The sequence below is a fragment of the Palaemon carinicauda genome, chromosome 24 (assembly GCF_036898095.1).
Source record: "Palaemon carinicauda isolate YSFRI2023 chromosome 24, ASM3689809v2, whole genome shotgun sequence".
NCBI lineage: Eukaryota > Metazoa > Arthropoda > Malacostraca > Decapoda > Palaemonidae > Palaemon > Palaemon carinicauda.
The window spans coordinates 69,502,879-69,520,378 of NC_090748.1; the positions used below are offsets into that span (position 1 = coordinate 69,502,879).

General features: G+C 37.6%; 2 protein-coding genes across 2 annotated transcripts in view; both read left to right on the forward strand.

Moving 5' to 3' along the window:
• The window catches only part of Ac13E (Adenylyl cyclase 13E), a 286,840-nt gene that overhangs the window by 204,150 nt on the left and 65,190 nt on the right, over positions 1 to 17,500 (forward strand). The gene's annotated exons all lie outside the window — the stretch shown is intronic.
• The window catches only part of LOC137618141 (uncharacterized), a 30,804-nt gene continuing 13,933 nt past the window's right edge, over positions 630 to 17,500 (forward strand). Inside the window, exons 1-2 of the mRNA XM_068348167.1 lie at positions 630 to 784; positions 14,052 to 14,229. Coding sequence (XP_068204268.1) covers positions 734 to 784; positions 14,052 to 14,229 — 229 coding nt within the window. The 5' untranslated portion in view covers positions 630 to 733. The remainder of the gene's footprint in view (positions 785 to 14,051; positions 14,230 to 17,500) is intronic.

Consider the following 17,500-nt stretch of genomic DNA (forward strand, 5'->3'; position numbering starts at 1 on the left):
TTAGAGCAAAAAATTTTACTCAAAGGGAATCATGCCATTTGCCATGTCATCCTATTGAAAGGTTGTTAAGGGAGGCTCATTTCCAGAGGAGTGATGTATGATCCAGACTACCATCTCGACACGTAAAAGCTAAGCAATGGTTTAATGGCACTTACTTAACCTCGTAATATAGTTGTTTGAAAAGAGTGACTGGAAATATGGGAATGCTAGGGTTTTGCAACATAAGGGTCTAAAGTAATTAAAAATTTGAGATTCTACGAGAGGATTTTTAATATGGTATGTACTCTGAACCATCAGAACCCTTACGGAATGTTATAATAGAACCACTAGCTACCAACTAAAGAGTTAGGTTATGGTTTGAAACAGGGTAGGTTATGCCTGAAAAATACCCTGAAATGAAGGACACATTGTTGAGCTTCCACAAAATAAGCAAATGATGTTTAATTCTCAATACTTAATGACTATCAAAACTGAATTTGTTAGGACTGTATTAAAGTCAAAGGCTAGAATGGTATCATCATCATTAGACTCCTATTTTTGTACCTGGTAATTTGTAAATTGGGAACAGTATTCTTATGTTGAATTATATCCATATTTGTAATGATTTATAAAAGATGGGAATTTATAACAAGGATACTTGATTGCAGGAAATAATACGGTAAATAAAGGTTCTGGAGAGCTCAACACCTACTTCATACTTGGACTTGAGAAAAAGGATGATGAGTTTGACATAATGGGAAAAGGAGGTAAACCCTATGATCCTCATACGCATCATCATTCAAAGGTATGATATTTTCTTTGTGATTTTTTCAGATAATTTTTTTCCCTATGCCAGCATGCTTTATTTTGACATAGTACATACAGTACTTTGAATTTGTTTCATTACAAATCCATTACTTGTAATTAGCCATTTTCTTGTGCACGCTAAATTATAAATGTTATATCTATTATGACACTTCCCCAATTTCTGGAGGTAGCTGACATAAAAAAAAAAGAAACAAAAGGGGATCTTACTTCATATCATTCCTCTTTGTTCGTCGAGGGACTTGGCCAAGATTGACTGGTACACCTTCATTGGATGTGTTCAATTGTTTGTTGGGTTTCCCCACATGGTCATTCAGGGTTAGTGGCTAATCCGCATTTGTGCCCTCTGTATAGGGTTACCCAGTCCTTCCTGCTGAGGGTTGTTCCACGTAGCAGTCCTTCATTTGGGAAGGGCAGCGCCTCATTGGATGGCCGTTGGTCACTTTCCTGCCACTTTTCTAGCTTATGAGCAGCTGTACAGATTGGTTCTAGTCCATCCACTGTTGCAAAGCTTTTGTGGGATTTGAGTCATTGCCTTACTTCCTAATGATTGAGATGTGGATGCCTAGGGTCATTAATTTGTTTGTGCTTTTCAGTTTTTTCTAGCGTTTCTCAGAAGACTCTCAAATGTCCTGACTACCCTCTCCACCTATTACAAAAAGTGGCACCTCCATGCCAATCCAAGCAAAACATAGGTATGTGCCTTCTACCTGAACAATCACCAGGCAAACGGAAAGTTAAAGATCAAAGGGGGGTGACGAAGAACTGGAAAATCACCCCTACCCAGTCGTCCTTGACAGAATACACTCATTAAAGAGCACACAAACAAAAGCAAACATAAAGTAGCCACTAGGAAAAACCTCAGCAAACCTGCCAACACCAGCCAGGAAACAGACCCTGAGACTCTGGGACAGACAGCCCCAGCACTTTGTTACTCTACTGCGGAATGCTGTGCACGAGTGTGGGTAAAATCATGCCATGTATTGGTGTGCTACTGTTGTTAACACACATTTGGGTTCTCTTCAAATGTCATCTTCAATGTGTTATAGATTAGATTTGGTATGTTACATCTTCAAGTAAAGTCTAAGTAAGTTAACTTTAAAATAGTTTATTCTTTAAAAACAGTATTAACATCTCCATCACAGGAGTATAGATGGTTTGGTCGGATGACCATTCCGTATGACATCTCAAAGTGAACTGCCACAAATATCCATATTCACGTTAAAGTTTAATTAGTTATCTCAGCACTTAAGGATTTATAGTAAACACAACATTAATACCGGAAGGTACTTGTTCCGTTTCTCATAGGCAACTCTTTCTCACGGGCTTGGTGTGTTTACTCTTCATGAAAAATGTTACATTGCTGAGGTTTGGCATTCGCATCCTGCTTATGATATGACTATGGCATTTCTCACACTTCTCTTACTTCCACAGTGACCTGTAAGTCATGTGTTTTAAACAAGTAATATCTATATATTACATTAGCTCGGTCAGCTACCAAAATTTTTGAAAATTTAACAATACGTCAAAATATGTTTACTAGGAGTGTGACTGGATATACAATATATATATTATTATTTTTTTTTTTTTTAACTAGCCATAAGCAAATGAGGACGAATGTTCAAATAGGCACATTAAAAAAATAAAAATGCATACTTAACAAATATTGCCAAAACAAAGAAAAAACGCATGATAAATACAGATGATATACATGGTACATTGCTAGCAAACGATTATATGGTACCAACAAAAAAAAAATACTAAGATACATATGATTCAGTAACTTTGTTAAAGAATAGTTGTTACCTTTGTCAAAAATATAGATTATTATGATACGGTAATTAATAAAAATATTTGTTACCTTGGTAAAGATACAATTTTAGTGCACAAACACGAATTCCTGGTACGTACACGTACCACGGTTTCGTGCATATATATATATTTATATATATAGGGCTTATACATTTTATTAGATGCCCATAGATTCTTTATTTTAACATTCAGGCTTATATATTTTATTAGGTGCCCAAAAAACTATTTATTTTTTAAATGTTTTTTAAAATGCAAATGTTCTATAGTCTCTTCAATTACATATTGCTAGCGTACTAACTGCTTTTCGTGCACAACACTTTTCCAAGACAATTTTACTCTGAACGAATGAAGGGGCCAGTTTCAAACGGCTTTAAATTGAATTAAATAAGGAGTTTTGTCTGGACATGGCAAAACGTTCTGTTTGAGCTCCAATTTATTTCTCTTTAACCTACGCCAAACAAGGATGTTAAAGGCGATAAATATCATCACCGTAACGCTGATTACTGCTAGTAACACGTAGAATCGACGTTCTGCATAAGTTGGTGTCGGGTGGTCCATCTCGGTCAATTTCATCAACCGCTTAGCCACACGTGCATTGTATGGGAGAGGTAAAGATGGAATTGTTGTCGACCACGTGAAGTTCGCGAAGTAGGCTCGTTCTCTGATGATAGTCTTGATTCCATGAACCATGTAATTCGGGGACGTACCGATACAACCATCTGCTGCAACGAAGATTTGGGAATAGGACGTGGATCCGTCCGGGCATGATACATTGAAGCCGGCCTTGTCGTATCGTATCCACGAGCCGTTGTTCAGTCTGCAATTGAACTTATTATCGTCAAAGGGATAAAGCTTTTTCAGACAATTTTCATGTGTATGGGAGAGAGCACCGTCTAGCACTATACCTAACTCGCATGAATCCATTGAGTTTTTATGGAATTCAAAGGAGTCAGCTGTACATATTTTTTTATCCATTGCGTCTGAACAGTGAGTTAATTGATTTAAGTCTTTAATGACCGTATATGTTTCCTTGTCTGGGGAAATCAATACGTGTCCTGTCAAACTGGATATTACTGGATTTGAGTGATTCGTCTTGAAAGTCGGAAATGTTGATATCCTGTAAGATTGCCAGGCATCGGAAGAATCAAAGGGAATTGTAAGCATAATCCTGTGATTTTCAACGCTTACTGTAATTAGGCTGTAATAAAATTCTAACCTACGTGCGTCTAACAAAGGAACATAACCTAATTTCTCCCGTCCGTTTTCCACAATTAACGTTAAGTCTCTTATTGGCAACAAATGCGGTGACAGTACACCTTTGGTCGCTAACGTGATAGCTTCCACATAAGTCTTTTGATTTGTCAATGAAATGTGCAATTCTATTATGTATGTGATCTATTTTTGAATCATAATACGTTAACGTTGCCAACAAATTTTGTACTTCCATAATCTGACTGATATTACTAGAATGTTCGTTTACCAAACTCATAATTTGATTGATTGAAGCTAACTGATTCCTTAGTTCTGACATAATTCATTTTCATGAGTCAAAAACTCAATTTTCTTATTTTGATTACTAATCTTAAGACGATTGGAAATTCCTAAGCCTAAACTTGCAATAGAACCTAAGATGTTTAGTGCAGCAAAAATAAACGGGTTACGTTTCTCAAGATTATCGTATCCTACTGTCCACATCAAAAGGTCACGAGCCAAAGATTCTGCCTCGTAAGTCTTATTTTGCAAGTCGTCAGATAGCATCTCTGCAACTTTTAGCGTCGATGCAAGCGAACTCTCTGTATTAAAAGGAAAGTGTCTTCTATGCATTTCATTTAATGAAACGGCAAACCTTGAAATGGCGCTCTTTAAGCTAGTGACGTCATTCTCTGGGAGAAAAATTGCTTGCATACGCACTTCAACAACCACGTTACTTGATGTAATAAAAACGTCTTCTTGTCTTTCAACTATAGTGCCATATTTAAAATCTATACTCTTAGTTTTAGAGCTCATCCCACACGAGAAAAATGTCTGAGCGAACAATATCACTCCTAACAATAAAAACTTCATCTTGGAAACCTGTAATGAGAAAAATATATGTAATTACTCCTGTATTAAGAAGAAAAAAACTTTTAACATATAATGTTCACAAAAATAAAACAAAAATAAAAATCTTTCCCTCACTTTCCCCCTTATTTTAATTTCTTATGTGAGCCAATGGTACGATTCTCTCATCAGTGGGTTGGGATACGTTTTGAAATCTAAACCTATTGGCCGTTAATGTTTCCAAAATGTTAAATGGGCCTTCAAACTTAGGTGTTAGTTTATAATTGAGTCCTTTACGTACATTTACCTGTATGTATACATTATCACCCACAGTATATGTTTTAGTTGGCTTCGCTATTTTATCATGATTCCTTTTCATTATGATTTGTGATTCTTCTAAATTCTTTCGAAGGATATCAAAACGACTTTTGCTTGCATTTATACATTCTTTTACAGGATTTGATAAATTAGTTGTAGGCGTTAATACATGGAAAGGCGTTCTAACTGGGGTACCATACAATGCCTCGTGCGGTGACATTTTAATTGATATATGATATGAATGATTCAGAGTACTCAGTACCGCAGGTATTGCAATATCTCAGTTGGGGTCTGATCCCCCTAGTGTTAACTCTTAATATATTTAAAACCTTCCTATTTGCTCTTTCCCCTTGCCCATTCGACTCTGGGTGATATATCATGGTATTTATTTTCTTTATGCTAAGGAATTCACACAATGAGGTAAGAAAGTGATTATTAAATTCTCCACCCGAGTCTGAGATTATCATGTGTGGAATTCCATGTTTACAAATGTAACACTCGTAAAACTTCCTAGCGCATTCAATCGCAGTTTTAGTTTTAAGCGCTATTAGTTCTGTATATCGAGTTACTGTAAAGCATCTACAATTACTAAGAGGTGCTTATTTCCTCTGTCTGACTCGTAAAATCCTGTTAATAAATCTAAATGTATCCTTTCAAAGGGTTGATTGGGCACGGGATAAGCCCCTAGGCTGACAGGTGTTTTCATATGCCCTTTGTTTTCCTGACATGTGCGACAATTAGCTGTGTTTTTTTATATCTGTAAGCATCGTATGCCAATAAAACAATGAGTTGGCTTTTTGTGACATTAATGAGAACCCTGGGTGTCCATGCAATGGATTTGCATGCAACCAATTTAGGACAGTGGAAATAAGTGAGATCGGTACCACTACCTGGTCGTTAGTTACATGTGGTGTATTGCGGGTTTTCCTTGTCACGGTTCTACACAGAATATTGTCTGTGATTATATAATTCTGCTGCTTATACTTTATATATTCCTTTTCCTTATGATTGCCTTTCAAAGCATTTATAATTTTTTCTAATTTCTGATCTTTTCTTTGCTCAGTCTGTAATAATTCAGCACTCCAGCCCAGATCTTCTTGTTCAGATATCGTTTTAACAATAGGCATGGATGTTGATATATCTATTAATTCAGTTAAAGGCTCCGTACAAGATGACTCGGGGTTGCGTGATAATGCATCAGCAATGATATTTGCTTTCCCAGGTAAATACCCGATTCTCGCGCCAAAGGTCTTGAATGATCAAATGCCACCGAGTTCGTTTGGGGCTGTGATTGAAACCTTTAAAGAAGTCGGTTAGTGGTTTATGATCAGTAAGAACCTTAACGGGATAACCGTATATTATGAATTTAAAATGGACTAGTGAATTAACAATAGCTAGCCCTTCCTTGTCTATCACTGCATACTTACTTTCGGAAGTTCTCAGTTTTCGAGAAGAAAAAGCTATCGGGAAAAATTGTTTTTCATATTGCTGAAGCAATACCCCACCTACTCCTAAGTCTGAGGTGTCTGTTGCAATGAAGAATTCCTTACCGAAGTCAGGAAATTTTAAGATAGGAGAACTACACAGTTCATCTTTCAAGGTATTAAACGCCTGTTGATGCTGCTCAGACCATATGAAATCTACGCCTTTCTTCGTAAGATCAGTTAAGGGAGCGGCTATTATTGAATAATTGCGTATAAAATGCCTGTAATATCCACTACAACCCAGAAATTGCTGTATTCCCTTGACATTAGTAGGTATCGGAAATTTACGGATAGCCGACACCTTATCATGGACTACTTTAAGACCTTGGGTTGACACCGTAAAACCCAAATAGACTAATTCTGTTTTGAAAAATTCACACTTACTAATCTTTACCCTTAAGCTATGTTGTCTTAGTCTCTGTAGTACTAGTTCTAATTTACGTAGATGTTCTTCTAAGGTATTGGAAAAGATTATAAGGTTGTCCATATAGGCATGCAATATATCCCCTAGCAAGTCTCCAACCACTATGTTAATCATTCTTGTAAACGTTATGGGAGCACAACGTAAACCAAAAGGCATCCGTAAAAATTCATAATGTCCCCTGGCTGTGTTGAAGGCTTTGTATGGGATACTATTTTCTTCTAATGATATCTGGTGAAAGCCTTTAAGTAAGTCCAAACTGGTAAAATATTTATTCTGACCTAACAAAGATAAAATATCGTCAGTACATGGCACTGGGAATCGATCAGGGATCGTCTCCTCATTTAGGCGACGGAAGTCTACGCAGTTACGCCATGTTCGATCTTTTTTCGGTACAACTATTAATGGAAAATTATAAGGGCTGTTCGATTTCCTAATGACTCCTTCTTCTAGCATTTTACCTACTTCATCATTTATTTCATTCTGGAATTTCATAGGGAGTCTGTACGAGGGTAGATAGATAATTTTCTGCTTGTCCTTTAACCTTATTTGATGCTCGATCACATCTGTTTTTCCTAAGGATCCATCCGTAGTGGAAAAAACATCATGATACTCAGTTAAAAGTCCAAAAATTTTCTGCTGAATTTCTTCGTCTTGAATGTCTTTATTGATTTTATTATAATAGATTGCAAAAGGGATTCATCCGCAACTGATTGAGCGTGATTGATTTCAGCAATGGTAAGAATACGATGTTTATAAACTTCTACATCCAAGATATGTTGATTTTAACGTACGTCACTGTTTTATTTGTCGTCTCCTTTTTATCCAAAACTGATTTTAAGGCTTTAGAAGACTTATAGAATTTTCCTTTGATATACACGCCGTACTTGGCAGGGGCTAAGATAATGTTTTGATTGCCCATAGATGGGTATCTTATAATTACAGCTGGATACATATCAATATTTTGTACAACAACAAATGTATCGGCAAATGTGCGCTTACCGACCTTGAACTGAACATGAGTTACGCCTATTACATTTAATTTATTATTTCCTATACCGGAGAGTCTTACTCCGGACTTTTCTATTGGGAAGTTCGAAAACAACAAATGATGTGTCCTCAATTCCATATTACGTGGACTACCAGAGTCAAAAAACAATGTAAATGATCTGTGTTCTAAATTTACAGCATATAAGGTTGGTTGTAACTCATTTTGGCTTATTATTGTATGAATTCGTTGCAAATCTACGGGAGCATGCACTGATTTATTTAATTCGGCCGTGTGTTTCATAGGAAAATCTATTGCCTCACAATGATCTGATAAAACATTAAATTGATTATTCAATACAGTGAACCCTCGCTACTTCGCGGTTCGACCATCGCGGATTCACCACTTCGCGGGTTTTTTCCATAACCCATATATATATACATATCGCGGATTTTCTGGAAATTTCGAAAATACCGCGAAATCTGAAGACCCCCAAATACGATATTTCGTTACCTGTAATTCCATTAATACTGTAATTAGTAATATCTGCTCTTACTGATTGTTCATTGCATTACATATGATATATAATTCAGCACAGAAAGAAATAAAACACGAAAAGAGAATGTGATCATACGATAATACAGTACTGTATACAGTACGTAGTAAAATTAAATCGAACATGAAACGCAAATCAGATGCAGTCATACCATATTAGAATGGTGTAAGGCTGCTGATGGCTACTACTGTACTACAAATGTAATGGATGTGCATCTTTTCCATGATTCTTTTGTATGTATACGTACGTAGTACTGCATCCAATAATATTCTTTGTTGCAAAAATCACATTTCGAATAAGCGTACGAGAGAGAGAGATAGAGAGAGAGAGAGAGACACACATCCTACAAAAGAATAAAATAACATACGTAAAGCTATTATTATTATTGTTATTATTATTATTATTGTTGTTGTTGTTAATAAAATTATTATTGTTATTATTATTATCATTATTATTATTATTATTACTGTACAGTATTATTATCATTATTTATTATTATTATTATTAATACTGTACGTACGGTATACGCGGGGTATCTTGTACTTTGAGTTGGTAACCTACGCATCATATACTGTAAGACGGGTTGTGATTGGTTCAAGCGCTGATAGATGACGAATCAGAACTCAAGTTTTGTTATCTAGCCTGTGATTGGTGTTTTGCCCTCATCTCCAACCCGCAGCATCTAGGTTCTCGCGGGCCCGGGTCGTCCACTTTCTCTTACGGCGTATCGCTGAGTAGACGTTCTTAAGTTTGTGAAGTTTAATCTGTGCTGTGTGCGACCTTTATAAGTTGAACTTTTTGTTAAATCCTACTGTACAATGCCTCCCAAGCATTCTGCTTTTACTAAGGCTGGTAGTGAGCCTAAACGCCACCGAAGGATGATGATGATTGCTGAGAAGGTTACGCTTCTCGATATGTTAAAAGACGGTAGAAGTTACGCGGCCGCAGCGCGCCATTTTGGAATCAACGAATCTACTGTTCGCTATATCAAGAAGGACGAGGCGAACATTATAAAGACGGCTGCAATCACCTTTAGCAGATCAGCGAAGCGAGTCGTTACAACGCGTAATAAAACGATCGTACGCATTGAAGGTGCTTTAGCTGTGTGGATTGCCGACTTCCGGAAGAAGAACATAGCCTTGGATACGAACACCATCCGAACAAAGGCTTTGAGCTCGTATGAGAATTTTGCTGCAAAGGAACCTCAAGACGACGACGGCAACCATGCTGAAGAAGATGATGATGCAGATGATCCTCAACCAGGGACATCCACTGATTCCCAGCCTCAGAAACAACGTTTTTCCGCCAGCAAAGGATGGTTCGCGAAGTTTCAGAAACGCTTCGCCCTGAAAAGCGTTTCCCTGCATGGCGAGGCTGCTTCGGCTGACACTGCCGCTGCTGAAACTTACGTGAACCAGACATTCAAGAATATTATCGCCGAAGGTGGATACAAGCCGGAACAAGTGTTTAATATGGATGAGACCGGCTTGTTTTGGAAGAGAATGCCGTCGCGAACTTTCCTGTTCAAAGAGGAAGCCAAAGCCTCTGGCTTTAAAGCATTCAAGGATCGCGTTACCCTCGTGATGTGTGGCAATGCTGCTGGATTTTTGCTAAAGCCCGGGCTTATTTATAAGTCGAAAAATCCTCGCGCTTTGAAAAATAAGAATAAGAATCTCCTTCCCGTGTACTGGATGCATAATCCAAAAGCATGGATTACAAAGATGCTGACCTCCAACTGGTTCCACCAGTGTTTCATCCCGCAAGTCAGCAAATATCTCGTAGAGAAGGGCTTGCCATTCAAGATCCTTCTCCTTATGGATAACGCTGGTGGACACGCAACTGATCTGTTGCATGAGGGCGTTCAGGTTGAGTTCCTGCCACCCAACACCACGTCATTAATTCAACCTATGGACCAGGGGGTTATCAGGGCGTTCAAGGCCCTCTACACGAAGAATACCTTGGCGGACCTCGTTGCGTGTGTGGATGCTGCCCAAGATGATGAGGATGAAGATTTTAACTTGAAGGCGTACTGGCGGCAGTACACCATAGCCACGTGCCTGCAGAATATTCAGAAGGCACTGCAAGAGATGAAACCTGCAACCGTGAATGCGAGCTGGAAGAAATTGTGGCCCCAGATTGTTTACGACGACGAGGGATTTACACCTGCTGAAATCCAACACTCTGCAATACGCAAATCTGTGCAGTTGGCTGCGATAATTGGAGGCGACGGGTTTGGCGACATGACGACTAAAGATGTCGACGAGTTGTTGGACTGCCATTCCCAGCCCCTAACTGACGCAGACCTCGAAGACCTGACGAAATCGGCAAGCGAAGAAGAGAGTGAAACCCAGGAAGAGACCCAAGAAAATGTCGAAGAAACAGGCTTAACATTAGAACGGCTTGCCAAGGCCTGCAACCATGCGAAGGAGTTGAAAGAAATGTTGCAAGAGTGGGACGAGGATATGGTTCGGTCGATGCAATTCTGCAACAAGGTTGATGACATAATGACTCCCTACAAGATGCTCTTAGATCGAAAAAAGAAGCAGCGGCAACAACTTCCGATCACAATGTTCTTCCAGCCTCGCAAAAAAGAGCCAGTTCCTCCTGCTAGTACGCCTTCGGAAGAAATTGAAGAAGTTGAAGAGGTGTCCCAGGAAAAGACACCTCCGTCTGAAGAGACGTAAAATACTACCTGGCTGCACAGTAGAACACATCATCAGCTTCATCATCATCATTTCTACTGTGCAGCAAATTCATCGCCATCATCATTCAAGTTTTTCTTGAACTTCTTTCGTGGTGAGTACAGTAACAATCTTTATTTTTTACTTTAATATTCTAACATTCTAATATTTGTGCCTGTTTTATAGTTTAGTACTGTATGCATTAAGTTAAAGGGAAGGTTTTAAAAGTCTACATGTTTTAACCTATCATATTTTTTTTTGTTTAGAATTTACATTTATGTACGTAAAACAATCTCTCTCTCTCTCTCTCTCTCTCTCTCTCTCTCTCTCTCTCTCTCTCTCTCTCTCTCTCTCTCTCTCTCTCTCTCGTAAATTGTTTTCCTGCTTTGCTACGTACAGTATGTACTGTATGATTTTATATAGATACGGTAAATTATATTTGTACTAATAACATATTTTGTAAATGCTTTTACTGTAAATATTATTATTTATCACTTTCATCATGCGCGTTAAATGTCTTCTTTGTTCTGAGCGTGGTTGTTTACTGAGCGTACAGTACTTTATGACGCCGTCGTTTCAGGCGGCGTCATAAAGAAAAACATTTCATTCGGAAGTCCTAAGAAAAATTAAGTAAAACATTGGTAATAAAAAAATCAACATACTGTATAATCAATATAATCGATGCAAAAACTAACCTATACATATATGTGTACACTAAATGAGTTTGTTTCTTCATTATGATCAGAGATGAACGTAAACAAAACATTGGTTGCCATTTTTTATCGTGCTTTTTAGGTGTTTAGGAAACGCATGATATAAAATCGCCTTTAATATTTGTGCCTGTTTTAGTTTAGGGTGCTGTAGTACATGCATTAAGTGTTCTGTACATTAAAGGGTGGTTTGTTAACAGTACTACGTACAAGGGAAGGTTTTAAAAGTCCGAATATACATGTTAAATAAATAGGTAAATATGATGTCACTACTTCGCGGATTTTCGCCTATCGCGGCCGGGTCTTGAACCTATCTACCGCGATAAACGAGGGTTCACTGTACTACTGATGTTGACATGAATGACCTTGACCCAACATCACTCTCTTCCCCACTGGAGTTGATTATGTGGTATTTGCTTTGCTCTGCACATTCTGAAAATTAGTCTGACCTTGCGAGGTCTGGTTTGACGACCCAGGATCAGCGTTATTCGAAGAACTGTTTGTTTGTTTTGGATTCTGAACTACATTGACGTTTGGCTGTTTCTTCTTATTGAAATGAGGATTTTTCTTTTTATTTCCATATGGAACTGACTGTGGAATTGACTGTGTATTTCTAGGATTCTGTTGTGTCTTACGCGAATAGCACTGACTATATGAATGAGTAGAACTATTATGTAACGAACAGAATCTCGTTCTGCAGTCCGCAATCAAGTGACCTTGACGTTTGCAATTATAACACGTCATTCCTGCAACTTGACTATTATTAACTACGTTTACTTGTTGTGGCTTTGTTTCATTTTTTGCAAAAACTTGTAGAAACACGGGATCAAGATCAGGACACTTAGACATATGTTTCTTTATCTGTTTATATACATTCAATTCCGTACTTGCTGGCGTTAACTTTTTATCAAAACACCGCACTAAAGCTTCAGGCAACATAAGTGTCATGCAAGTTAAATACATTAATCGTAAGAAATCTTTCACGGAGATGTTATCCCTAGTAACCCAAGTGGAATTACCCAAAATATCTTGATATTCGTTAAGCCTATCGGCTATGAGAGCTGCTCTCTCAATAACATTAAGCCGAGTCATAGTGGCTTGATTAAGTGTATTTCTTAATGTTAAAACTACATCTAAGGCTTCCTCACCTCCATAGACCGCACATAGTCTAACTTTGAAATCATCCCAGGTAACTGCCTCTTGAAATGAAACTCCCCTCAAATACGCACTCGCATCTCCTTTAGAAAAGTCTATAAAACTTTTAGCTTCTTGTAATTGTACAAAAGGGTCTACGATTTGATTGGCATTTAAATGGGCATCGACGGATGAAATCCATGACTCCACATTCTGAGGCAAGAATCCATTAACCCGACCTTGAAAAGGAAGGATTGCAGAGCGAGCATTTACTAGTGTCACAATGGGAGAGGGGTTACCATGTCCTGGGTTCTCTGCACAGCTGACCTCAAACCACTGCAGGTAAACCATGTTTCCTTGTGTTCCTAGTATTAAGATAATACTGTCATGTCCCCATACCCTTACGAGGTGGTATTGGGAACGTCCTATCCTAGAATTCCATCTAAAGGACTTCAGGTCATCTTCCTAGGACGAGTCACACTTCATTCCTTCACACACAAGCTTACGTAGGCCACGGTCCTTGCAGAGCAAGGCACTTGCGAGGTGCAGGGACTCCTTATCTTTGAGTACTAACGCACTCAGATACTGAGTCCCCGGGCAAAAAGCCAAAAGCCAGTAATGGCTGGGACTTACCACCCTACCTAAGGGTTGAGTCACCCATATTAAATAGCGTGGTTTGTATTTCAGTTACGGAAAAAATGACAAATTCGTAGATAATTTGTATTTTCCTAACTATACAAACCTTAGCTATTTAATCAAACTTGCCCGCCAGCCCTGTCCCCCGGGAAGTCCTACCTCTAAGCAAAGTGAGCTAATCACAGGTGTGTGTGGGGGGGGGGTAACAGCTAGCGAGGGGGTAGTAAAATGGCTCGTCATTTCAGCTACGCCGAAAGTAATACCCATATTAAATAGCTAAGGTTTGTATAGTTAGGAAAAATACAAATTATCTACGAATTTGTCATATTTGATATCCATATATATTTTGTTTTGGATGAGCTGAAATATTTTCTTTACTATGAAGTTCATTCTAAGTTTCATATAAGTTCATTTGGTTAATATTTTGTAAATAGATATTATTCCCTTAAGTTTCCTAATTCTTGCAGGAAAATAAAAAGGCATCAAGCCTCCCTAATATACTAGACTGTGCATCAGGGGCAGATGGGAATGGTACCATGAAAAGAAAACCTACTGCTGATGGGACAAAAAGTCGTCGGTCATTAGCGCCAGTCATTGACCTCCCTAAACTTAGGTTGCCCAGACTATCAAGAAACAGTGATAAAGGTAAGAATTGTCATGTACTGATAAGGCACACAGTGGTTTTTTAGAGTAACATCAATTTGTGTTTTAGAAATGTTTTATAGATTATGTTGTTATTTAAATAAACTTAATATCAATGAATTAGTTATTGAACACATCTAATGGAGTTTGCAATATATTTGCATAAATTGCAGCAATGTTGATCTTGAGAGGTACAAGTATGATTATATATTACATTGAGGGGTATCGTGTCATTCAGTGATCAGAATCTATCCAAGATTATAGTTGCATTACTATCACTATGTTATGTACACAAGTCATCATCTTACTATGATTTCCAAGAAAGTATTCTACTTATTTTTTGTAGATTTTATTATAGTTTTTACCAGTAACTATATGTAGCCTGGCTGTGTACTTTTTATGAGTAATTTCACAACATTATGGAATTATAAAGTGAGTATAGTTTAAAACTCTTGTAAAACATGAATTTGATATTTAGGTTTAGAATTTGTTGCATTGTCAACCCGTGCTTTACGTGAGTTTGTACTTCCCGATTTCTGAAAGATATTTAAATTTTAAAATGACATCTTTGCTTTTATGGTTTTAATCGAGTATTCTTTTATTTTTTATTTGCAATAGATTATATCGGCATCAATGACCTTAGTTGTTGGGATGCCAGAAAACCTCAAATCAATTGATTAATCGCTATACACTGTATGTCCACTTACAGCTATATTTGAAATAATTTGGATTTTGATTAAACTGGTGTTTCACTTAAATGTATGCAATAATAATGCATGCAATATTCACATTTTAGTATCATATTTGTAAATAAAAACATAGTGAATTTAATCTTTTCCATTGTTTACGTTTATACTTTCCTAAAAGAAACAATTATTACGATCTATCATTTTCCAATTAGCATAATAATTTAAATAGTTTTATTTGAAATACCATCTCTAGTCCACCTCATTTTCTCCTTCCGTTTCAAATTAATAAACTCACACACTCTGGTACTGTACCCAAAAACTTCTTCATTAGTTCCTTTTTTTCATTTATTCCTTCGTCCCCATACTTCTTTCTAGCTGATGTTTCTAACCGACATACATACATCGAGATTGCTTCACCCACCTTCATTCGTGCTTCATCAAAATAATTTTTTCGCTTATACCTAACACTACCTTTCATACGTTTTACCTGTTCAATTATCCTCTTCTTTACACTTTCATACTCAACCCTTCCTACACTCATTATCACCCCATACATCGTCAACAAATATCCTGACAAAAATTCTCCCAACTCCCTAGCCCAAACTCTCTTACTATCCCCATACTTAGCCTGACAAAACTTTTCATATTCCCTAAAGAAGTCATATACATCCCTACTGCTATGTTCATTAAAACTTTCACACCTAGGTACCTCTCTCATAAACACTGTCTTACAAACTTCCTCTACTTCATTCTCACTACTATCTTCACTGCCTACTCCCTTCTTGTTGCCTTCTTCTTCATTTGAATACAATGAATCTAATTCTACACTCAAAGTCCTATCTTTAACTATTCCCTTCTTACCCTTTTTCTTACCACTTTCACCCATTCATGATCATCCTCACTCACACCCTGACCTTTCTTCTTTTCTTTTTTCACATTATCTTTACCTTTCTTCTCATTCTTCCTATCACCCTTCGTTCCAATCTTACTATGTCTAGTCCCTTTACTTTCAATATCACTATCACTACCTTCCCCATTATCACTTACCCTATCCTCTTCCACCATCAACCCATTACCAGAAGCAGAAGCCACTCCTCCGACTGCACTTTCACCCATGACAGTTTTCATCATCCTCATTACTTGCCCTACCATTGCTTCCATTCGTTTCTCATTTTCTCGCATCCTCATCTCAACACCCTCTTCCACTCTCTCTACAGTTCCCTGAAGTTCCCTAAGTTTCCTTTGCATCTCCTCATTCTCACAACTTAACCTCGCATTCTCCACCAACAACCTCTCCTCTCGCTCATTAGACAACTGCAATTCCTCCTTTAAAATATGTAACTGTTCTTCCATTTCCTCCATTTCAATACCATTAATATCTTAAATCTAATTCCTAAACCTATTTTAATACCCTTGTTCAACAGTCCCGTTTCAATCCCACCTTCGACAGTCCCTGTTCGGGCGCCAAATTTATGTGGCGGGATGTAAACAAAAACAACTGTTGGTGTGGGATATTTTGGAAGTCAGATTGATCAATCTGACTTCCAAAATATCCCACAACACAAAGTTTCCCCTTACTTTACGTTAACTGGACTATTGCACGAAGGGAATAATGAAACAAAACATAACCTTAAAACTATATTAAACGCAACCAAAAACAAAACACTTCATTTAACAGACTTAACCCAAACAGACAAAAAAATTAACAGACATATTTAAATAATATAACGGTGTGTATGGTACACAAAACTCACCAATAATCAGAAAACTTTACAAACCCAACACCAACAGTTCACACATTACCGAAAACACTTACTCCCCACACAGCACCGAAAAATACTTAAACACTAAAACAAATCATGTAACACTAAACCATCAACCTTATGCCATAAACCAGAAACAATAATCATATTTACCACCAACATGAGTGAAAATGCTAAAATATTCAATATGTAAGTTTGTGTGGTAACCGTCGTCCACATACGGGTCACTCCTAGTTCACTGCCACAATTTCTTGGCAAGAGTATTAGCCTACGGCCAATTTCACAGCGCAATCGCTTAACTATACTCATATCATCTCCATGTCCAGGCCAAACCAGTGTCGTCATCATCATCATCATCATCCGGGACAAATACATGAGCGGTCTATCCAAATCCTTATCTGATTTAACATACAGGGTTGTCATCAATCTATTAAATATGCGGCAGGCAACCAACAGGCCACAGACAAACAAAAACTCCAAAGGAGTTTAAAAGAGTCTAAGGAGGAATTACGGCCTGCAATAAAAAGAAAAAACGCTTACGAAAACTCCTAACTAACTAAACTATCGCACTATAATCAAAGATAAATAATAAACTTCCTATCATTCATGATCGCGCCTAACAAAAATAAATAAAAACAGTACTTACTCCGATACAAAAAAAACACCTTCACAGCGGCTAACGATGAACAAAAAAAAAAACAACCGACTCCTGCTACAGTCAAATAGAAAATCCTTTCGCCCAAGACATTCATTACCCGCCCTAACCTAGCTAAATGTAAACAAATAACCTCAAATATACCAACAGTCTTTCCCACTACAAAC